Source organism: Heptranchias perlo, chromosome 35 (genome assembly GCF_035084215.1).
Source record: "Heptranchias perlo isolate sHepPer1 chromosome 35, sHepPer1.hap1, whole genome shotgun sequence".
NCBI lineage: Eukaryota > Metazoa > Chordata > Chondrichthyes > Hexanchiformes > Hexanchidae > Heptranchias > Heptranchias perlo.
In genome coordinates, this window is record NC_090359.1 from 29357946 (window position 1) to 29383109 (window position 25164).

At 45.7% G+C, this 25164-nt stretch overlaps 1 protein-coding gene across 4 annotated transcripts in view; it reads right to left on the reverse strand.

Moving 5' to 3' along the window:
- Nucleotides 1-3050: 3050 nt before the first annotated feature.
- Nucleotides 3051-25164, reverse strand: part of LOC137302560 (E3 ubiquitin-protein ligase RNF13-like) — a 107903-nt gene continuing 85789 nt past the window's right edge. For all 4 annotated transcript variants that reach the window (XM_067972302.1, XM_067972304.1, XM_067972301.1 and 1 more), the window contains 2 exons: nt 14838-14918; nt 3051-5058 (listed from right to left, as the gene is read on the reverse strand). In XM_067972302.1, the coding sequence (XP_067828403.1) occupies nt 4667-5058; nt 14838-14918 (473 nt within the window). In that variant the 3' untranslated portion in view covers nt 3051-4666. The remainder of the gene's footprint in view (nt 5059-14837; nt 14919-25164) is intronic.

Below are 25164 nucleotides of genomic sequence, written 5' to 3' on the forward strand. Positions count from 1 at the left end.
CGCCATTGTCCAATTTTTAGCAAAAAGTAATTTACAGTTGAGTCCAGCTGAGGCCAAACCACTCCACAGTCATAGAATTACATAAAACGTGCAGCACAGAAATAGGCCATTCGGCCCAACTGGTCTATGCCGGTGTTGATGCTCCACGAGTCTCCTCCCTCCCTACGTCATCTAACCATATTAGCATATCCTTCTATTCCTTTCTCCCTCATGTGTTTATCGAGCTTCCCCTTAAATCCATCTACACTATTCACCTCAACTACTCCATGTGGGAGCGAGTTCCACATTCTCACCACTCTCTGGGTAAAGAAGTTTCTCCTTAATTCCCTATTGGATTTATTAGTAATTATCTTAAATTTATGGCCCCTAGTTCTGGTCTCCCCCACAAGTGGAAACATCTTCTCTACGTCTACCTTATCAAACCCTTTCATTATCTTAAAGACCTCTATCAGGTCACCCCTCAGCCTTCTCTTTTCTAGAGAAAAGAGCCCAGTCCTGTTCAGCCTTTCCTGCTAAGTATATCCTCTCAGTTCTGGTATCAACCTAGTAAATCTTTTTTGCACCTTCTCCAGTGCTTCTATATCCTTTTTATAATACGGAGACCACAACTGTTCACAGTACTCCGAGTGTGGTCTAACCAAGGTTCTATACAAGTTTAACATAACTTCTCTGCTTTTGAATTTTATCCCTCCAGAAATGAACCCCAGTGCTTGGTTTGTATTTTTATGGCCTTATTAACCTACGTCGCTACTTTTGGTGATTTGTGAATCTGTACCCCCAGATCCCTCTGCTCCTTTACCCCATTTAGACTCTTATTTTCCAAGCAGTTTGTGGCCTCCTTATTCTTCCTACTAAAATGTACCACCTCACACTTCTCTATATTGAAATTCATTTGCCAATTACACACCCATTCTGCAAGTTTATTAATGTCTTCCTGTATTTTGTCACAGTCCTCCTCAGTATGAACTACACCCGCCAATTTGGTGTCCTCCGCAAATTTTGAAATTGTACTTCCGATTCCCGAGTCCAAATCATTTATGTAAATGGTGAACAACAGTGGTCCCAGCACTGATCCCTGTGGAAAACCACGTCTCACTTTTTCCACTGAAATTCCACAAGGGAAGGGTCTGGAGGCAGATCATTCTGTATCAATTTTGCATAAATGTACTGAGCCAGAACTTTGTTTGCATGCTGATTGTACAAAACTCCTTATGCAAACCTGAGCCAGGTCCTGTTACCCAGTGTCCAATGTAGTGCTGGGTTGTAACATTCTGAAATAAGGTTGTGCTGAGGCTTTAAACGGTACATTGAACAATTAACATGTGCTACAAAGACATGTGAAGTGGAATTTGTTGGCAACAGCTTGTGATTCAAAGACATGTCTCAAGAATATACAGTACCACTGGCCTCTTCCATCCACACACACATACAGACACGTGCAGAGACACACACACGCGCCGAGAGACAGTCACACAGACAGACACACACAATGACACAAACGCAGAGAGACACCTCTTAATTTGCAGCCAGAACAAAATGAGAAAAAACCTCCATGTCCATGGGAACAGACAATGCAGCTTAAACCAATGTTACCTGGGTTTATTTTTCCCGTCATAAAAAAATACAGTTAATGACATGTATTAACAGTGCTGCCTGCCAATCCCCTGGAGATAAACCAAAGATTGAGTCAGAGTTAAATTTCTTTAGGGTGGTTGGGACAAAGAAAGAGAGAGAGATTTTCCCACTACCAACATGTTCTACAATCTCAACCTGATTCAGGTTTATTTTTAAAAATGAGATTGGCATTCACAGTGGTGTCATTATACACAGCAATACCACTTTTCCTCTACTTCGGACTGGGAGGAGGCCGTTCAGCCCCTTGAGCCTGTTCCGGCATTGAATTAGATCATGGCTGATCGATACCTCAATTCAAATGACCTGTCTTTGCTCCATATCCATTGATACTCTTACCCAACAAAAATCTATCGATCTCAGTCTTGAAAATCTCAATTGACTCCCAGCATCCACAGCCTTTTGGGGGAAGGGAGTCCCAGATTCCTACTACCCTTTGTGTGAAGAACTGCTTTCTGCTTTCACTCCTAAAAGGCCTTGTTCTGTATTCCCCCACTACAGGAAATAGTTTCTCTGTATCGACTCTATCAATTCCTTTTATCATTTTCTCTTTGCTCACCACCTCCAGTTTTTCCAATCGATTACCACCTCCCTCCGTGCTTGCATCAGTGCCCAAGCACAGGCAGGTGTCTAACTTGGTCCCAAGCTCCTACCAATATCGCTCAAACACAGGCAGGATTCAGCTATATTTTGCAAGGGGCAGCTGAGATGGTGAATGCGGTAGCAGGAACCGCAAACACTTTTACACATAGTGAGAGCGCGAACACGGGGCACCGGTGAGGCCAGCAGTATTACCAGTAACTGTCATAGACAGAGGCGTTGATCACAGCACAAGGCTGATAACAGCACCTTCTATTTCTAATATTCAAAGCACGTTTTAAGTTTTATTTTAATAGCCCAAGGCAGTCATATCACAAGGCTTTGTGAGTAGCATTAGGTATTTCCCCTGTTTGATAGATTTATTCAGCAGGACACAATGGCTTTTCCATTCATACCAAGGTTCACTAAATCTCCTTTTCCAATTTTTTCCCTCCTCTTTGGTCCAGGGTTGCTTCTTCTGTTTTTTTACCTCACCCAGGAGATTAGATGGCAAAGGGAGGGGGAAGTAATCACTTGGGACGTTTTACTACGTTAAAGGCGCTATATAAATGCAAGTTGTTGTTGTAGTCCTGATGCTTGAGGCTTGATGGAGCGGCTGGTCTTTTCCTGCCCGTCCTTCTCACTTGTTTGTATTTCTTTAAGCTGGGAGTTATATTGCGGAGGAGCCAGGTGCAGTGAAGGATCGACACCACTGCTCATGTCCAAACATTGCAGAAATTTTTACATAAACATGCTCCTTCCTGTCTGAGTTACTTGTCAGGTCATTTAGCTACATACCAAATTTAAACAGAAAAGGAAATTCTAGATTTCAAAACATCAACCTTTCGATATTAATTTTATTTTACTGAGCTGGCAACAAGGCAGAGAGGGAAGAAAGGAACAAAAATTGGTCAGAGTGCGAGTCTCTGTGTGTAAATGCTCAGTGAAAGGACAAGTGGATCTGTGTGTAAACGCTCAGTAAAAGGGCACGTAGATCTGTGTGTGTAAACGCTCAGTAAAAGGGCACAGTGATGATTGCTGGTTCTAGTGGTGTATCTGGAAAAGGGTTCTTGAAAGCTGGAATGACAGCACAGTACTGTACTGGTGACATTACACAGTTTCCCATCCTTCACTATCCAGTGCCTCAACACAAGATACAACCAAATGCCCCACGAAACATCACTGGGGTCAATACCACACAGCTGACAGCTCAGCCTGAGGACTGGGCCCTGGGACAGTCATAGTGTAGCAGGGTGCTGCAGCTGATTATCCAGAGTCATTCAACTTACTTGTGCACATTTATTGTCTGTGTGAGGCACTCATTCCCACAGGGTAAAAGATTATCAGCAGTACCAGTCTCGAAACCAGAGCCCACAGGCTCAGATCTAGTGCCCCTCATTTCTAGGTGTACATTGTTTTGTTACATTCTTTTTTAAACCAGGATCTAGCCACATGCAGCTAAATAAAGCAGAAAACTGGGTAAGTAAGAGATTACTCCGAACATCAAGGGCTGCACCTCTTCAGTGGTTTTTTGACTCTGGGCCCTCCCCACCCACCCAATTTCATTTGCAAACTTTCTTGGCTGGCCTCTGGTCAACATCACCAGCATGATCACAATTTAGTACCAACTGCCTCTTCAGTTAATTGCACGATTGTAACAAACAAGAACAGCTTGGTGAGCATGCTTACAAAAAGTGTACTATACAAAAGAGAACTGTACAAATATATTGGCAGACAAACTCCCGATGCCACCCGGGGCGACTCTGGAAGGTCTCGGGAGTATCAGGAGTACACGACCTGTAGATGCTTCTGTGTACAGACTCCAACCATTAGGAGCTCTCTACTACACATTAAGGAAGCATATATATATATATATATACATATACATATACCCAGGTCTTTTTCTTGGTGGGGGGTGGCAGGGGGCTCAGAAGACAGGAAGTGAGAGCAGCTCACTTCTACGCAATGGTATAAGTCTGCAGGGAAAGGATGATACAACTCAGAACAGGAACAGTGCAGAAAATAGCAAGGGGCTCCGGGAGCCAGGTTGCTTGATTCATGCACTTCTTACAGAACTAAGGACAGAAATGCTACTTTACACTGGTATTTAACAAGAGATATCCCACTGCAGTCTGTAGCTGCTATTCTCCTCTCCCTGTGCCCCCTATGGAATGTCCATTGGTTACAGAAAGTTGAAAATGTTTCCGTTCTGTCGGCACTGTGTGACATGCCAATGTAAAGTTACAAAACCAGCCCTGGTGCTCCAATGATCAAAACCAAAAGTAATAACCGGTGTGCATGAACAGCAGTACCACCCTGTTCGCACCAAAAATATATTTTTTTTTAAAAATGAGCCCGAAACAAATCCTAAATAAAGCCCTGGTGGAGCTTGAGTCACACATTAATGATTGTAGTTTTACAGAAATAAGATCAGTATAAAGCCAGAGATTCCTGATTACACATTGAAAACATTCCCAGGATAGAGGCTGGACTCAGACCCAGGCCCTGTGGCGTTTGCAGAACCACTTTGACCCTCTTGCTTGTAGCCTGATACTTCCTCCCCCTCAGTGTGGGCACCGTTGTAACCGTCCTCACTGGACCCAGATGAGCGGTCCCCGCTGTGCTGCGTAAGGGAGTCAGCCATGGAGCCGAATGACTGAGTGGCGGTGGACGAGGATGGCCTGAGAAGTGGCGTGCGTTCTGAGTGCCGTTCATCATCTTCTGGGTGATTGTCCGTATCAGACTCGGACTCGGAGTCATTAGCTGAACGCAGAACGCGCTGCTTGCAGACTGGGCAAGTTTTTTTGGTCTGTGTTAGCCAAGTGTCCACACATTTACAGTGGTATGCTGTGGGAGGTGAGGGGGGGGGGGTGGTGGGAGAAAAACAGCTCATTAAAAAGGCAGAGCCTCCAATTAAATCACCTGAGACTAAAGAGCTCGCATTTGTGTAATTCATTATCAAGACATCACAAAGTATTTGATTTTTGTAGTGCAATCACCGTTGTTATGTCGGCAAACTTAGCTGCCAATTTGCACACGGCAGGGTCCAAGAAACAACAAAGGGATAAATGAATCACTGGAGAATCTCTTATGTGTTGGCCAAGGAAGGAATAGTGGCTAGGTCACCGGGAGAACTCTGCTCTTCTTCAAATATACTGCCATGAACTGTATTATGTCCAACTGAGCAGGCAGAGGGGGCCCCAGTTTAAGTCTCATCTGAAAGATACACATCTAACAGTGCTGTATTCCATCTGTACTGTCCTGGGGAGTCAGCCTAGACCATATGGTCAAATCTGTAGCAGGGTGTGAGCCCACTCCCTCCTGACTCAGGCGAGAATATTACCAACTGAGCCAAGCTGACTGAACAACTGTGCACAGGACCCATCAACCAAATCCAACCTTTGATGGGCTCATTCAGCATCACTCTCCATAGAATCACAGAAAGGTTACAGCACAGAAAGAAGCCATTCGGCCCATCTAGTCTGCGCCGGCTCTCTGCAGGAGCAATCCAGCTAGTCCCACTCCCCCGCCCTATCCCCATAGCCCTGCAAATTTTCTCCCTTCAAGTACTTATCCAATTCCCTTTTGAAGGCCATGATTGAATCTACCTGAAAAAGTTTTTCCATATGTCACCTTTGGTTCTTGACCCTTCTGCCAATGGGAACAGTTTCTCTCTATCTACTCTGTCTAGACCCTTCATGATTTTGAATACCTCTATCAAATCTCCTCTCAACCTTTTCTGTTCCAAGGAGAACAACCCCAGCTTCTCCAGTTTATCCACGTAACTAAAGTCCTTCATCCCTGGAATCATTCTAGTAAATCTCTTCTGCACCCTCTCTAAGGCCTTCACATCTTTCCTAAAGTGCAGTGCTCAGAACTGGACACAATACTCCAGTTGTGGCCGAACCAGTGTTTTATAAAAAGTTCATCATGACTTCCTTGCTTTTGTACTCTATGCCTCTATCTATAAAGCCCAGGATCATGTGTGCTTTTTTAACCACTTTCTCAACCTGCCCTGCCACCTTCAATGATTTGTGTACATATACCCCCAGAACTCTCTGTTCCTGCACCCCCTTTAGAATTGTGCCCTCTAGTTTATACTGCCTCGCCTCATTCTTCCTACCTAAATGTATCACCTCGCATTTTTCCGCGTTAAATTTCATCTGCCATATGTCCACCCATGCCACCAGCCTGTCTATATGCTCTTGAAGTCCATCATTATCCTCCTCACTGTTCATTACACTTCCAAGTTTTGTGTCATCTGCCCATACAAGCCTTTTCTAACTCATTTAAACTAGGAAGGAAGGAAGGGGCAGGGAAAATGAAAGCAACCAGAAAGAGCAGGCAGAGAAGGAAAAAATAGATGAGATAAATATACAAATAAGAAACAATTTAGTGAAAAGGATAGCATGCAGAAGAAATACATAGATATTACAACACAGAACAGGCCATTTGGCCCAACCAGTCCATGTCAGCGTTTACTCTCCACGCGAACAAACAGTTCTAATCACATTTACCTGCCCTCTTCCCATATCCCTTCATCTACCTCTCCAGTCTAATCTTGAATGTTGACATAGTTTCTGTCTCATCCACCAACCCTGGCAGTGAATTCCACAGCCTCACAACTCTCTGTGAAGAAGTTCCTCTTGCCCTCTGTTCTAAATCTCTTACATTTAATCTTGTATCGATGGCCCCTCGTTCTTGGTCCCTTAATGACTGGAAACATGCTGCTTCCAGCAATCCTGTTCCACCCTTTCATCATTTTAAACACTTCTATCATATCACTCCACAATCTGCATTGTTCTAACGAGAGAAAAAAATGACTTTTTTAAGCTTTTTATTCGTATTTCTATTTCCTCACACCCGGAAGCAGCCGCGTGAATCTGCTTTGCACCCTCTCAAGCCTCAATAGCCTTTCTAGCCCAATCAAAAGTCGCTGTCTTAAGGGGAGGAGGCAAGAATTTTTTAAAAATTAAATTTTTTTTTGAAGTCCTTGATTAAAAACGAGAATAAACAGATGTTATACTGTCCTCTCAAACCATACTGCATTAAGTAATGGACCACTCATTCTTTTGCCTTTCCCACTCTGTTCCTTCACTCAGCAGCCAATCCTATCCACACTTTTGCTGATGTCTGCACTCAACATTCACAAATTTCCGTTAGATATCACACCCTCCAGTCCCATCCAGTATGCTGTATCATTCTATGATAATGCCTGAATCATGTTTTCTGGATATCCTCCGTGCCCTTCAATGCAGCAATCAGTATCTTTTCTAAAGTTATCTTTCTAAAAGGCAAAAAATGGCACAGATCCTGGCGAAAGGGAAAGATACAAAGATCAACAAAGGGTCACAAAACAGATAGTAAGAGCTACAAAAAGAGAGTATGAAAAGAAACTTGCAAGGGGTATCAAAACCAATACGAAGAACTTCTATAGTTACATTAGGAAAAAGAGGGTGGTCAGGAGCAGTGTTGGCCCCATAAAAACTGAAAGTGGGGATATTGTCATTGACAATGGGGAAATGGCGGACATGTTAAACGATTACTTTGCGTCAGTATTTACAGTAGAAAAAGAGGATAGCATGCTGGTAATCCCAAGAAAACTAATATTGAATCGGGGACAGGGACTCAATAAAATTAATATAAGTAAAGCAACAGTAATGAAGAAAATAACAGCACTAAAGAGTGACAAATCCCCAGGACCAGATGGTTTCCATCCCAGGGTTTTAAAGGAAGTAGGTGAGCACATTGCAGATGCCCTAACTAGAATCTTTCAAAGTTCTCCAGATTCAGGAACTGTCCCTCTGGATTGGAAAATTGCACATGTCACTCTGCTTTTTAAGAAAGGAGAGAGAGGGAAACCAGGGAATTATAGACCAGTTAGCCTAACATCTGTTGTGGGGAAAATGCTGGAGTCTATAATTAAGAATAGGATGACTGAACACCTCGAGAATTTTCAGTTAATCAGAGAGAGCCAGCATGGATTTGTGAAAGGTAGGTCGTGCCTGACAAACCTGATTGAATTTTTTGAAGAGGTGACTAAAGTAATGGACAGGGGAATGTCAATGGATGTTATTTATATGGACTTCCATAAGGCATTTGATAAGGTCCCACATAAGAGGCTGTTAGCTAAGATAGAAGCCCATGGAATAGAGGGAAAAGTACAGACTTGGTTAGGAAGTTGGCTGAGCGAAAGGTGACAGAGAGTAGGGATAATGGGTAGGTACTCACATTGGCAGGATGTGACTAGTGGAGACCCGCAGGGATCTGTCTTGGGGCCTCAATTATTCACAATATTTATTAACGACTTAGATGAAGGCATAGAAAGTCTCATATCTAAGTTTGCCGATGACACAAAGATTGGTGGCATTGTAAGCAGTGTAGATGAAAACATAAAATGACAAAGGGATATTGATAGATTAGGTGAATGGGCAAAACTGTGGTAAATGGAATTCAATGTAGACAAATGTGAGGTCATCCACTTTGGATCAAAAAAGGATAGAACAGGGTACTTTCTAAATGGTAAAAAGTTAAAAACAGTGGATGTCCAAAGGGACTTAGGGGTTCAGGTACATTGATCATTGAAGTGTCATGAACAGGTGCAGAAAATAATCAATAAGCCTTATGGAATGCTGGCCTTTATATCTAGAGGACTAGAGTACAAGGGGGCAGAAGTTATGCTGCAGCTATACAAAACCCTGGTTAGACCGCACCTGGAGTACTGTGAGCAGTTCTGGGCACCGCACCTTCGGAAGGACATATTGGCCTTGGAGGGAGTGCAGCGTAGGTTTACTAGAATGATACTCGGACTTCAAGGGTTAAGTTACGAGGAGAGATTACACAAATTGGGGTTGTATTCTCTGGAGTTCAGAAGGTTAAGGGGTGATCTGATCGAAGTTTATAAGATATTAAGGGGAACGGATAGGGTGGATAGAGAGAAACTATTTCCACTGGTTGGGGATTCTAGGAGTAGGGGGCACAGTCTAAAAATTAGAGCCAGACCTTTCAGGAGTGAGATTAGAAAACATTTCTACACACAAAGGGTGGTAGAAGTTTGGAACTCTCTTCCGCAAACTGCAATTGATACTAGCTCAATTGCTAAATTTAAATCTGAGATAGATAGCTTTTTGGCAACCAAAGGTATTAAGGGATATGGGCCAAAGGCAGGTATATGGAGTTAGATCACAGATCAGCCATGATCTTATCAAATGGCGGAGCAGGCACGAGGGGCTGAATGGCCTACTCCTGTTCCTATGTTCCTAAGTTCTTCAAAGACAGTTTCCTCATATTTCTCCCAAGCCCATCCAACAAGTCCCACGTCTTACTTTTGAGGATTCCATCCCCAGTCCTTCATCTATTGACACTCCTGGCCTCACCATCTCCACTGATCTCACACAGAACTTCCACATCTTCTCCAGCACTAAAGCTGCCTCCAGGAAGCTGTGTTTTCTTTTTGTGCAAAGCATTTGTCTTTTAAAACTTGTTAACTCTCTATCCAAGGCTTCAATTGTGCTCCCAAATTTGGGGCAGCTCTTCCAACTCCTTTCGCAAACTTCAGGACAAGGTACAAAAACAGCTGGTCTCCACTCTAGTCCACAATGCCATTTTTCCTTTCTCTCTCCATTTTAAATCAATATTAATAAAGTTATTCCTTCCCAGAGATTTCCTCTTTTATTCCCCAAGTTCTAAATACTCCATCCTGCACATTCTCCCTCCTCATTGTGCCTAAGTCAAGGCTCATCTCACGGTCTCCCACTGCCTAGCTCATTCTTTACCAGGGCTTCCCAAATATGAAGCTCCTTACCTCCTTCAGTCTTCTCTTCCTAGGGTTTTAAAATCCAAGCCTGGTATCACCCAGCCACCTCGTCTCCATTTACTTTGTCCTCTCCTACTCTTTTCAACTTTCCTAGTGTCTGCACTATTGGCCTTGGCCCTTCACTCTGGTTTTCTTAATTAAAAATAAAGTTCAACCAAGGTACACGGTGAGGATTCAAGCATGAAAGCTGAAGGAGTGATTGCCAGAGCTACAGCAGGAGAGAGTCTGTCCCGTATCCTCAGTATCAGAGTGCTCAGTACATTTTTCCATCTAAATTATAATTTGCACACAGATCATCTGATTGACAGGAAAGCTTCCCTCAACTTGTTGATGAAGTATTACTTGGATAAGCAAAAACAGCAAATGCAGATTATTTCGAAGCCCACTTCTTCACTGCACTTTTGGATTTTTCTGTGGTCCTGCTAAAATGGACAATATGCGGTGAATGGCTGGATGCAGAAGATAATCCATGAAACAATATTGGGAACATGTAACTCAGAAGTCTGATGAAGTCTTTTCTTTGGTACATTTGGTGGAGGCAGAGACAATTCTGGTGGTTCTGGTGGTTGCTAAGAGCACACAAAGATCCGGAAAATTGGACGTATGCTTTCCAAAGACATGATTTAGGTTACTTTCCATGTCACATAGTCAATAAACCGTTTTTCAGCCAATAACATTGGTTTCTGCTCCACTCAGTGACAAACACAACTCAAATCATTTGACAATAGCATTGTTATTTAAAAAAAAGTACGCTAAGAAAATGGGTTACGGGGAGCAGGCAAGTGATTTAGAAGTCACTCAGGTGGGCTTTGAATGGATTCTACACTCTGCCCACTGAACGGTTTTATTAGGGCAGTCTGAACACATTATAAATGGCTGCATCAGGTTCTGCTGTAGTGTTCCCTCAACTGGAAAATGCATTGCCCAGAGTGGAACTAAGTCATATAGACTAAGGATCTTAATCCAGGGTGACGGTAGAGCACTGTAAGTGCTGTCAATGCTGCAATGGAGGAGAGGAAACACTGATAGATTGGAGCAACGCAACATGGGGATCATCACACCAGTTGCTAAGGGGTGGAGCTGCTGATTGGAACCATGCCACTGAATACAGGTCAGGTGTTTGCTCAAAGCAAGGGGAAAGTAACCAGCAGAAAATCCAAGCCTAGACCATGTTCTGGTACCTCCCCAAGGCCACTTCAGAGGGTCACAAGCTAACCCTACCAAAGATGGCACACAGATACAAAGGCATAGGGAAAAATGGGTCTTCTACCGTCCCAAAAAAAACCTTCAAAGATTGGATTATACATATTTCACTGACAGAGCCTTTATCATCTGTTGTTGATTAAAAATTTGTTCTGTCAGTGATTATATCAGCAGGATATAAAAAACTGGTTGGAGGAATTACTCAGGTAAACACCTTGAGGGAGCTTCGTATTGATGGATAGTCATTAACCCCAAGAACAATCTGCTAACTGGCTTTTCTTCACTACTTTCCTCTCCTGAAGACGTTGACTTTTGCTGGCGTTTGGGTTCCACGGACATGGTTAGCCCAAGTGGCTATTCTTCATGTGTGAGCCTACACAGGGGTGTTGGCAGCATAGTCACCCATGGAGGGTAAACAGCTAAGCTCAAACACAGTCCCTAGCCAATGACCACACGCATGCATTTCCGGAAGAGGTTAAATGGTCAGAAGCAGGAATCGCGGCTGGTTCCACACCCACTCCCTAATTCAGGGGCAGAGGTTAATGGTCAGAAACCGGAGCCCCGGCTGGTTCCTGGAGGAAGCGGCCCGCCTCCGCCACCAGGAAGGCCTGGCTCGAGGTGGCAGAGGGGGTCACCTGCGCCACCAACATATCGCCCACCTGCACACAGTGCAGGAGGCGGTTCAATGACCTCAGTAGATCAGCCACAGTGAGTACACGTAGTCTTTCCCCTACACTCCATCTGCCACATCACTGCCCCCACCCCACATCTCCTTCGGCACTGCCAACACTACTCTGTCACATCACCCCTCATACCCACTCAAACCCCATCCTCATCTTACCTGCACTTACTCACCTCGCCAGTACTCATCCTGCCACTACCACTCAACCCAATCCTCATACAATCTCATGGCTCTATCCCATACTCACCCTCTCGTGCATCTCTCTCACGGCCAGCCTCACTCAACCTGCCACCACCTGTGCTGCAGCCACAGGGCATGCATCACACATGTGCAGTAGGCAGCGTAAGGCAAACGTGTCGTGAGCATGAAGGGGATGCACAAGGGTGTTTGAGGGTTTGTCATGGTTGTTACTTATATTGAATTTCAGAACAACTCACATCACGCATTATATTGGCACCACTACTGCCATGTCCTCGCGAATCCTGTCCGGTTTGTGCAATAATGCCCGCTCCTGGGTATCACTATGAGGACCCACCACTGATGCCACCCATTGTGTCACTGCAGAGTGGGTGTAGGTGTATTTGCAGGGCTCTTCTGCGCAGACGACTGAGAGACATCGGCGATGTCCCCGGTTGCACCCTGGAAGTTCGGGAGGGCAGTGGTGACTTTGACAGCGACAGATAGGAACGTGGTGCACGGGCCAGCCAGGAGCAGCTCGGCATGAAAGAGGCTGCAGATGTCCACGGCTACATGTCGAGTGACTCTGAGCCTCCGTGTGGACTGCTGCTCAGAGATGTCCAGGAGGCTGAGCCTCGGTCTGTGGAACCTGTGGCGAGGGTAGTGCCCTCTGCGACGCATCTCTCTCTGCGGTAGCCCTCCCTCCTGCTGTGCAGGTGGATGTGTCACAGCACTCTGTTGTGGAGCTCCACGTTTCAGAGGTGGACGGCGTGGATGGTGTGGCTGGTGATGCTGTTCGCCCTCCGAGGAGGTCATGACTGCAGCTACGGCGGCCCCCATCCGCAAGATGTACATCTGAGGGGGTCCGCAAGGTAGGTACATGTCTCCGGACCCTGGGGTAAGTGTGCAGGTTGGTGACTTTGACTGTCAGGAGGAGGATGGTGGAGGCCAAACTTTGTCCCAAGTGACAGAGTGGCCTCCTGCAATGGGTGAGGGTCTCACCCCCCCCCCCCCACCTGTCAAATGGACCGTTGCAGCTGCCACAGGCTGACAGCTCAACACGTCCATTCGACCTGGGAGTGTTTCCCCCAGTGTGGGAAACAGTCCCATGTTGTTCCAAAATCCCACATAGTCCCTTAATCAGGTCAGTTAATGACCTGAAATACCAAACTAAATATTGTCAAGTGGCATCCCGCTGGCTTTAATTGCCTGCGGGATTCCCACCAGCGGGGGCTGTGCGCGCACGCCGGCGCGTCAGCAGGGAACCTGGAAGTGGGCGGGATCGAGGCGGGATCCGGTCCCGCTCCTGGATTTCGCGATTTTCGGGGCCCCCCCATGGAAAACGCACCCGATAGCGGGTGGTAAAATCGAGCCCTTTGTGTCCTCCTCACAACTTACTTTTCCACCTATCTTTGTATCAGCAAATTTGGCCACAGTACACTCGCTTCCTTCATCCAAGTCATTGATATATATTGTAAATAGTTGAGGCCCAGCACTGATCCCTGCGGCACCCCACTAGTTACTGATTACCATCCTGAAAGTGACCCCTTTATCCCAACTCTCTGTTTTCTGTTAGTTATCCAATCCTCTATCCATGCTAATATATTACCCCCAACACCATGAGCTCTTACCTTGTGCAGTTACCTTTTATGTGGCACCTTATCAAATGCCTTTTGGAAATCCAAATACATCTACTGGTTACCCTTTATCCACCCTGCTTGTTACTTCCTCAAAGAACTCTAATAAATTTGTCAAACAAATTTTTTTCATGTGTACAGTCAGGACCTCTACAGGTCACGTCAGGTCAAGTCAGGCCAGGCCAAGCCAAGCCGAATGGCTTCCTTGTCAATAAAGCCATGAACTTCCTGTACTCAGCCACTCCTAGTACCCCACCCAAAGGATCCCCCTCCCCAGAGAGGCAGAGCTTTGGTCTGCAATCTGACACCTCGCTAGGTGCTCATTCTTCATGTGTGAACCAAGCCAATCAGCGCTACTCGGCAATGTAATGAAGGAGGGCATCACAGCTGAGCCCAGTCCTATCCTCGCCTGTCCACACATTCACTTTTCTGCAGGAGTTGCTGGATAGTGACCAGAAGCAGGAGCCACAACATATTTTTCTGTGCCACTATCCAGGGGTGCTGAGACCAACTTTAGCACTTGGACTGTTACCCCAGCCAAGATCAGCTAACTGGAACACTCCTGTTCCACTGCCTCAGTACCACATTGAACAGTGCATTTGCTCACTAAAGCCTCTCTCTCGAGTTCTAATGTCCAATATTTCATTCACCTGCATTCTCACTCCTCATCAGAGGGAGGACACCGGGAGCCAGTCATGTTTGGACAGAGGGGCAGAATAAGAGATTGTTGTACTTGTATTATTTTCACTCTGAAAATAATCTCCACGTTGCATGGAATGCTTTCAGAGGGGACGGGGTAAATTTTTGGAAGAATGGTGTTGTGGATCAGCTGCCCATTACACAAACCGCACGATATTCATTTGCATTGATTTCGATGGGACTAAAAGCTGGGCTGTTTCCGATCCACGACGTCAGCTTGATGCCCAGTGGCAAGTTGAAAATCTACCCCCACATTGTGGTTCCATTCCTTGCGGGTCATTGGGCGCCTGCTTCACTCTCGTTGAATGTCAATAATTCCCAGTGTGCAGTGCCATACTGCTGTTCCCCAGTAACAAGACATCTTCCACCACCTGCAGTGTATAAAATTACATAAATAACAGAATTGGCTTACCATGAGAGCAGGGCAGTATTCGAAGCTTGTCACCCTCCTCATACTCATCCAGGCAGATTGCACAGACATCATATCCATCCCCTGGATTCAAACAAAACACAATGATTACATAAGCAACTGGACAGTGAGTAATGCAATTAAAACCTATTGGCATAAGAAATTATAGGGACAGAAAGAAATCATTGGACCAAACATATATTAGCATCTCCCATATTCCTTAATCCTTTCTCTCTCCAAAGATAGTGATTTTTTTCCTGGTAACTTATTCCACAACTCTATTCCACTTTGAGTAAAAGAGGTCCCTTCATATTCTTAACTTCCTCATTTTTAAACTTGTGTTCTGTGACATTTGAGTCTTTCAGAGAGTTCATCCTCTATCATTATCAATTCCCCTCAATGTTGAAATGATCAATTAGATTATCTCAAAGTCATCTTTTTTCTAAAAAAAATAAGCCCGACTTTAACCTTTCCTCAATTATGGATACTCCATCATCTTTCTTCCCTTCCCTCGGAAGCATGCCTGCTCAGAGACACACATCCTCCCTGGGCACCTTCTCACAGGTGCTTCCCACTGACGGGGCTCAAGCTGTGCTCACTGTAACACACCCCCTTTTCACACCAACTCCTCCAATTTATTTTCCTTAATAAAGGGATCTATTGGTTAACGGTTGCAAAAGCTTGTTGTACTAATCCTGCAAGCAGTGTATGGCTCCTCACCTCTTCTGACCACCCACTCAAAACAGGAAACTGAACAACTGTCAAAAGGGGACCAAGTGCTTTCTGTAAAATGTTGATGGAGGGATTCAAATGGTGAGGTAGCTGATGACTGACCTTTCATGCCCCTCCTAGTGCCTTGCACGGTGTAAGAGATCTGGGGGCAGGTTAGTTGACCATCCCATCAGGCTTTTTTTTTCTTGGTGGAGGGGGCTGCTTAATAAAATAATTTTTAAAAAGTGGATTTTTTTTCTGTGCTTTTTTTCTGCCCATTTTTTGTTCTATGAGCAGTGAGCAACTCATTAGAGGAAGTGGTTTCAGAGAGTTTCTCAGCCTGACAGCAACAGGAAGTAGACTTAATTTCAGCAGAGGTGACCAGCAACCCAAGGGTGATTAAGCCTTTTTTTAATCCTTTAAAATGTTAATTCAGCTCTCCCTCACATGCCCAGGCTGAGCAACTCCTGCCAGCTGAGTCCCTAGTCAAGATCACCAGGGACTCACTGTTTAAACACACATTAAAAACTCAAAGAAACACTGAGTGGAAATGACTTTGATCTGGTACTTTGAGGGCTGTTAATGGTGTAACTGCAGCTCAGTGGAAGAGAAGCTTTAATTTGCCAGTTTTAATCATTCCTGTCTTGAGGGAGTGATTGCTGTGCACTGCAATTGAAACCTGATAACATTAGAAATTATAGGGACACGAAGGGATCATTAGGCCCAACATGCACCACCGTATGCGTTTGGTGCCTGTGCCAATTTGTGTCAGTGTGCGGCGTTCCACTGCGCAATACCTGAAGGACTGGTTCCCTACGTTTAATTTGCTGGAACCAGAGGTACAGATTTGTGGACCCACTTTTGTAGATCTAATTCATCTGAGAGTCCATCAATTTATATGTGAGAGAGCACTGATCCAGTGAGAAGTGCAGGCCTATGGGTGGCTGCACTGTGGATAAAAGCACCTGGAGACATGTGACTGTCATGCTAAGTGTCTACCTACTGGGCAGGTGTGTGAGGTGCTGAGGGTACACAGAGTGAATGAAGAACAGTCAGGCAAAGCAGGTTCCTTAGCCTCCTCTCATCCACTGTGAATTGTGCGTGAAAGGAGAAAATTACAGATGATGAAAGAGGAAGGAAGACTCCCTAGTCAAGTTTTTCCTCTATAAAGTACTAAGAATATTGCATATTATACAGGTCAATGCTTCTTCCAAGGGATGCGAGAAAAACAATGCAAGACATATTGGAACTAACTTGGAAGAACATGGACTAACTATCAATTGTAAATTGACTGCATGGGAGTTTCATACAAGGGGGAAAAAAACATCAATCACATTAAATGACTGTATTTACACAGAGCCTTATCATTTGAAACATCTTAAAAGTGCTTCACACAACGAATTACTACAAAGTACAGTGATTTAGTTAGTAAAAATTTACACAAGTCTTTTTTCTATACCTCACCACCCCCACCCCCCCAACCACCTCCGTCCCTCCCACTCCCCTGCCCACATTGTAAACTCAGCACAGTTATGGCACTGAGCCTGCAATATCTCTGGGCTGCAAGGCTCAGTGCTACACCAGGCTGTGCATGCATTTATCCACTGCCGAGCAGAGGCTGCCAGCACTTCCCTTTCAAATGCTAAATATGCAGTTACTTAGGGTTTTGATGCTGACTATGTGATTATACTCACACAAACCTCCTATTAGGATAGATTTTCACAGCTATTGCCATTTTACAGCATGAAATCTACCAGTCAAGTTTCAACTGGGATATTTCAAAGGACCTTTTAATCCAGATTACAAACAGGAATCTGCTCCTGTACCACAATCTCATAACTAGCAGCAGCTCAGTTTCCTGTACACAGCATTAAAATTAACTGCACAAGAAGTGGTTAGTCAAGCTGTACTAAACCAGATAATGGCTGCCTGCACTGACGCAATGTTTGGACGTTCTTCTCTGATGTTCTGTAACATGAATAAAGTGCAGCAAATACCAAGGAATTACCCTCGAGGTTATTACATTAGCAGCTGCACATCATGCTCCCAAGTCTAACATTTCAGCCAGAAGGCCCATTAGTAGCCACACTAGCAATGGAGAACATTGTAAATTTAGCCAGATTGCTTCCGTTCCACTTGCTCTGCACAGAGTGCAGCCACAGCTTCATTGTATGTTGCCTAAAGTGACTTCTCAGTAGTACACTTGTACTTAGACAGTTCCTAATGTGATGCACTGAACGGGGATCCAGGGTGTACTGCTCCCATTGCGTTGCTTTAACAGACTTTGTACTGCCTCGGATGTGTGCGCGCATATATCGGGCTCCACTGTGATGCTCCCACGCAACAGCAGCTTTGCAGTACTCACCACCTAGCCTCAAACATTAACAATGACTATCTGACAAAGTACTAGATGGAAGCTAGCATTTGTGGAAATATACCCCAGCAATAAAGAACAATCGAACTAGCATTTATATAGCACCTTTCACACCCTCAGGTTGCCCTATAACACTTCACAGCCAATGAAGTAATTTTTTCCCTGTTGTAATGTCAACAAACATGGCAGCCAATTTGCACACATTCCTATTTCATCCCACTCTAATATGAAAAGTATTTTCTGGCTGAACCGGTAGTAAAGCTAGTTGTAAACCACACGCTGAACCGCTGTCCACTGGTGAAAAGTTTATATAACTCTTCCTCTGGGCCTCTAGGAATCAGCAAATTTCAGGTTCGCCCTCCGCTTAGCTGTTAGAACGTTAGGGAACATCGGACAGCTTTACTTCAGAGTCTTAAAATGCAAAGGGCACTCACACCCCATAGGTTCAAAGAGACACTGGCTTTCTGGGTACTTCATAGCCATAAATGTCAGGTGTGGGCACACATTAAAACCAAGGAGAGCGGGAGGGGGCCGTTAGCACAAGGGAAGGAGCTGATTGGTGGGTAGCTGGTGTGTTCTTTTTCTGGTGAGTTTTTTTTTGAAGTCTTTTCATTTATTTTTGTTAAGTTTAGTTAATAATCTAATAAATAGGAGGCATGGCAGGGCACCTCAGTCCCATCGAATGCACATCCTGTGCCATGTGGGATCTCCAGGACGCTTCCCGTGTTTCGGAGCTTCAGCAGCAGCTGGCGTCACTGCAGTGCATCTGCGAGGCTGAGAGCTACGTGGACAGTACGTTTCTGGAGGTGGTCACCCCGCAGCTTAAGAGAGTGCAGGCAGAGAAGGACTGGGTGACCGCCAAACAGACAAGGAGGTCCAGGCAGGTAGTGCAGGAGTCCCCTGAGGGCATCTCACTCTCTAACTAGTATTCGCTTCTGAATACTGGTGATGATGTGGAGATGCCGGTGATGGACTGGGGTTGACAATTGTAAACAATTTTACAACACCAAGTTATAGTCCAGCAATTTTATTTTAAATTCACAAGCTTTCGGAGATTCTCTCCTTCCTCAGGTAAATGTTCAGGATCTCCTTGAAGCCTACGCATTTATACATATTGAATAATACATGGTGTTTACAGACTGCCCCTGCAACTGCCCGTTGCCAAGGCAATCACCGTGTTCAGACAGAGAGGTGTCATCTGCAGAACCCCCGAATACACATTCAACAAAAAAACAAACAGGGAAAAAAAACAGAGAAAAAAAAACACAGAGAGAGGCAGAAACATCCGGAAGGCAGAGAGAGCCAGCAAATGACCCATTATATTAAAAACAGATAACATTTGTTCGCTGGTGGGGTAACGTGTAGCGTGAATACTGGTGAGGGAGAGGGTTCCTCTGCGGAGTGCGGCCAGAGGCAAGACCATAGCACCATGGGTGGCTCAACTGTACAGGGGTGGGGGAAGAGAGGAAGAAAGGACAGGAGAGCAATAGTGATCGGAGAATCAATAGTTAGGGGAACAGACAGGCGTTTCTGCGCTCGCAGACGTGATTTCAGGATGGTATGTTGCCTCCCTGGTGCCAGGGTCAAGGACGTCACTGAGCGGCTGCAGATGATTTTGGAGGGGGACGGTGAACAGCCAGAGGTCGTGGTCCATATCGGTACCAATGACATAGATAGAAAGAAGGATGAGGTCCTGGAGGCAGATTTTAAGGAGTTAGGAAAGAGATTAAGAGAGAAATCAGGAGGGCAAAAAGGGGACATGAGATTGCTTTGGCAGATAAGGCAAAGGAGAATCCAAAGAGCTTCTACAAATACATAAAGGGCAAAAGAGTAACTAGGGAGAGAGTAGGGCCTCTTAAGGATCAACAAGGTCATCTATGTGCGGAACCACAAGAGATGGGTGAGATCCTGAATGAATATTTCACATCGGTATTTACGGTTGAGAAAGGCATGGATGTTAGGGAACTTGGGGAAATAAATAGTGATGTCTTGAGGAGTGTACATATTACAGAGAGGGAGGTGCTGGAAGTCTTAACGCGCATCAAGGTAGATAAATCTCCGGGACCTGATGAAATGTATCCCAGGACGTTATGGGAGGTTAGGGAGGAAATTGCGGGTCCCCGAGTAGAGATATTTGAATCATCCACCGCTAGAGGTGAGGTGCCTGAAGATTGGAGGGTAGCAAATGTTGTGCCTTTGTTTAAGAAGGGCGGCAGGGAAAAGCCTGGGAACTACAGACCGGTGAGCCTGACATCTGTAATGGGCAAGTTGTTAGAGGGTATTCTGAGAGACAGGATCTACAGGCATTTGGAGAGGCAGGGACTAATTAGGAACAGTCAGCATGGTTTTGTGAGAGGAAAATCATGTCTCACGAATTTGATTGAGTTTTTTGAAGGGGTAACCAAGAAGATAGATGAGGGCTGTGCAGTAGATGTGGTCTACATGGACTTCAGCAAAGCCTTTGACAAGGTACCGCATGGTAGGTTGTTACATAAGGTTAAATCTCATGGGATCCAAGGTGAGGTAGCCAATTGGATACAAAATTGGCTTGACGACAGAAGACAGAGGGTGGTTGCAGAGGGTTGTTTTTCAAACTGGAGGCCTGTGTCCAGCGGTGTGCCTCAGGGATCGGTGCTGGGTCCGCTGTTATTTGTTATTTATATTAATGATTTGGATGAGAATTTAGGAGGCATGGTTAGTAAGTTTGCAGATGACACCAAGATTGGTGGCATTGTGGACAGTGAAGAAGGTTATCTAGGATTGCAACGGGATCTTGATCAATTGGGCCAGTGGGCCGATGAATGGCAGATGGAGTTTGATTTAGATAAATGTGAGGTGATGCATTTTGGTAGATTGAATCGGGCCAGGACCTACTCCGTTAATGGTAGGGCGTTGGGGAGAGTTATAGAACAGAGATCTAGGAGTACAGGTTCATAGCTCCTTGAAAGTGGAGTCACAGGTGGATAGGGTGGTGAAGAAGGCATTCGGCATGCTTGGTTTCATTGGTCAGAACATTGAATGCAGGAGTTGGGATGTCTTGTTGAAGTTGTACAGGGCATTGGTGAGGCCACACTTGGAATACTGTGTACAGTTCTGGTCACCCTATTATAGAAAGGATATTATTAAACTAGAAAGAGTGCAGAAAAGATTTACTAGGATGCTACCGGGACTTGATGGTTTGACTTATAGGGAGAGGTTAGACAGACTGGGACTTTTTTCCCTGGAGAGTAGGAGGTTAAGGGGTGATCTTATAGAAGTCTATAAAATAATGAGGGGCATAGATAAGGTCGATAGTCAAAATCTTTTCCCAAAGGTAGGGGAGTCTATAACGAGGGGGCATAGATTTAAGGTGAGAGGGGAGAGATACAAAAGGGTCCAAAGGGGCAATTTTTTCACTCAAAGGGTGGTGAGTGTCTGGAACGAGCTGCCAGAGGCAGTAGTAGAGGCGGGTACAATTTTGTCTTTTAAAAAGCATTTGGACAGTTACATGGGTAAGATGGGTATAGAGGGATATGGGCCAAGTGCAGGCAATTGGGACTAGCTTAGTGGTATAAACTGGGCGACATGGACATGTTGGGCCGAAGGGCCTGTTTCCATGTTGTAACTTCTATGATTCTATGATTCTATTAAGAAGCAGGACTTCAAAAGGTAGTGATCTCCAGATTACTCAGCCCAGTCGACCCTGCAAAGTCCTCCTCACTAACATCTGGGGACTTGTACCAAAATTGGGAGAGCCGTCCCACAGACTAGTCAAGCAACAGCCTGACATAGCCATACTCACAGAATCATACCTTTCAGCCAACGTCCCAGACTCTTCCATCACCATCCCTGGGTATGTCCTGCCCCACCGGCAGGACAGACCCACAAGAGGTGGCGGTACAGTGATATACAGCCAGGAGGGAGTGGCCCTGGGAGTCCTCAACATTGACTCTGGACCCCATTAAATCTCATGGCATCAGGTCAAACATGGGCAAGGAAACCTCCTGCTGATTACTACCTCCCTCAGCTGATGAATCAGTCCTCCTCCATATTGAGCACCACTCGGAGGAAGTACTGAGGTAGCAAGGGCACAGAATGTACTCTGGGTGGGGGACTTCAATGTCCATCACCAAGAGTGGCTCAGTAGCACCACTACTGACCGAGCCCTGAAGGACATAGCTGCCAGACAGGGCCTGCTGCAGGTGGTGAGCAAAACAACACGTGGGAAAAGCCTACTTGACCTCGTCCTCACCAATCTACCTGTCGCAGATGCATCTGTCCATGACAGTATTGTGGAGACGAAATCCCGTCTTCACATTGAGGACACCATCCAACGTGTTGTGTGGCACTACCACCGTGCTAAATGGGATAGACTCAGAACAGAGCTAGCAGCTCAAAACTGGGCATCCATGAGGCGCTGTAGGCCATCAGCAGCAGCAGAATTGTATTCCAGCACAATCTGTAACCTCATGGCCCGGCATATTCCTCACTCTACCATTACCAACAAGCCAAGGGATCAACCCTGGTTCAATGAGGAGTGTAGAAGAGCATGCCAGGAGCAGCACCAGGCGTACCTAAAAAAAATGAGGTGCCAACCTGGTGAAGCTACAACACAGGACTACACGCATGCTAAACAGCAGAAGCAACATGCTATCGACAGAGCTAAGCAATTCCGCAACCAACGGATCAGATCAAAGCTCTACAGTTCTGCCACATCCAGTCGTGAATGGTGGTGGACGATTAAACAACTAACGGGAGGAAGAGGCTCCGTGAATATCCTCATCCTCAATGATGGCGGAGTCCAGCACTTGAGTGCAAAAGACAAGGCTGAATCATTTGCAACCATCTTCAGCCAGAAGTGCCGAGTGGTTGATCCATTTCGGCCTCCTCCCGATATTCCCACCATCACAGAAACCAGTCTTCAGCCAATTCCATTCACTCAACTTGGTATCAAGAAACGGCTAAGTGCACTGGATACAGTGGGACTGGAATGGGCCCTGACAACATCCCGGCTGTAGTACTGAAGACTTGTGCTCCAGAACTAGTTGCGCCTCTAGCCAAGCCGTTCCAGTACAGCTACAACACTGGCATCTACCCGACAATGTGGAAAATTGTCCAGGTATGTCCTGTCCACAAAAAGCAGGATAAATCCAATCCGGCCAATTACCACCCCATCAGTCTATTCTCAATCATCACCAAAGTGATGAAGGTGTCATTGACAGTGCTATCAAGCTGCACTTACTCACCAATATCCTGCTCAACGACGCTCAGTTTGGGCTCTGCCAGGACCACTCGGCTCCAGACCTCATTACAGCCTTGGTCCAAACATGGACAAAAGAGCTGAATCCCAGAGGTGAGGTGAGAGAGACTGCTCTTGACATCAAGGCAGCATTTGACTGAGTGTAGCACCAAGGAGCCCTAGTAAAATTGAAGTTAATGGGAATCAGGGGGAAAACTCTCCAGTGGCTGGAGTCATACCTAGCACAAAGGAAGATGGTAGTGGTTGTTGGAGGCCAATCATCTCAGCCCCAGGACATTGCTGCAGGAGTTGCTCAGGGCAGTGTCCTTGGCCCAACTATCTTCAGCTGCTTCATCAATGACCTTCCCTCCATCATAAGGTCAGAAATTAGGATGTTCGCTAATGATTGCAGTGTTCAGTTCCATTCACAACCACTCAGACAATGAAGCAGTCCGTGCCCGCATGCAGCAAGACCTGGACAACATCCAGGCTTGGGCTCATCAGTGGCAAGTAACATTCGCACCAGACAAGTGCCAGGCAATGACCATCTCCAACAAGAGAGTGTCTAACCACCTCCCCTTGACATTCAACGGCATTATCATCGCCGAATCCCCCACCATCAACATCCTGGGGGGTCACCATTGACCAGAAACTTAACTGGACCAGCCACATAAATACTGTGGCTACAAGAGCAGGTCAGAGGCTGAGTATTCTGCGACGAGTCACTCACCAAAGCCTTTCCACCATCTACAAGTCACAAGTGTGTTGGAATACTCTCCACTTGCCTGGATGAGTGCAGCTCCAACAACACTCAAGAAGCTCGACACCATCCAGGACAAAGCAGCCTGCTTGACTGGCATCCCATCCACCACCCTAAACATTCACTCCCTTCACCACCAGCACACTGTGTACCATCCACAGGATGCACTGCAGCAACTTGCCAAGGCTTCTTCGACAGCACCTTCCAAACCCGCAACATCTACCACCCAGAAGGACAAGAGCAGCAGGCACATGGGAACACCCACCACCTGCACATTCCCCGCCAAGTCACGCACCATCCCGACTTGGAAATATATCGCCATTCCTTCATCGTCGTTGGCAAGTTCCAGGAAAATCCTGGAACGCCCTACCTAACAGTACTGCGGGAGAACCTTCACCACATGGACTGCAGCAGTTCAAGAAGGCGGCTCACCACCACCTTCTCAAGGGCAATTAGGGATGGGCAATAACTGCTGGCCTTGCCAGCGACGCCCATATCCTATGGACGAGTAAAAAAAAAACTCCCGGTGCCACCCGCTGGTGAGTATAGAAATAGGAGGATAGAGCAGATGAATGCTTGGCTGGAGAGATGGTGCAGGAGGGAGGGCTTTAGATTCCTGGGGCATTGGGATCACTTCTGGGGGAGGTGGGACCTGTACAGGCCCGGACGGGTTGCACCTCAACAGAGCTGGGACCAATATCCTCAAGGGGAGGTTCACTAGTGCTAAGGGGGAGGGGTTTAAACTAATTTGGCAGGGGGATGGGCACCAGAATGTAGCATTGGAAAGGAGAAGCAAGGTGCACAAAGGATTGGGAGAGAAAGATAGCACTAGAGCAAGAAATAATATGATAGTAAATGGGACCAGACTAAGAGAGAGTACAAGAAAGTCTAAGATAGTGTGTTTACATGTGCACTGTGAACCCAAGCATGGTAAAAAGGTTGGAGGGCTGCAGGTGCAATTAGCCACATGGGAATATGATGTTATGGCGATAACAGAGACCTGGCTCAAAAAAGGGCAGGATTGGGTACTAAATATTCCTGGATATAAGGTGTTCAGGAAAGATAGGGAAGGAAAGAAAGGAGATGGGGTGGCAGTATTGATTAAGGAGAATATTGCAGTGCTGGAGAGAGAATGTCCTGGAGGGGTCAAGGACGGAATCTATTTGGTTAGAGTTAAGAAACAAAGAGGTGCCATTACATTACTGGATGTATTCTATAGACCACCAACTAGTGGGAAGGATATAGAGGAGCAAATTTGCAGGAAAAT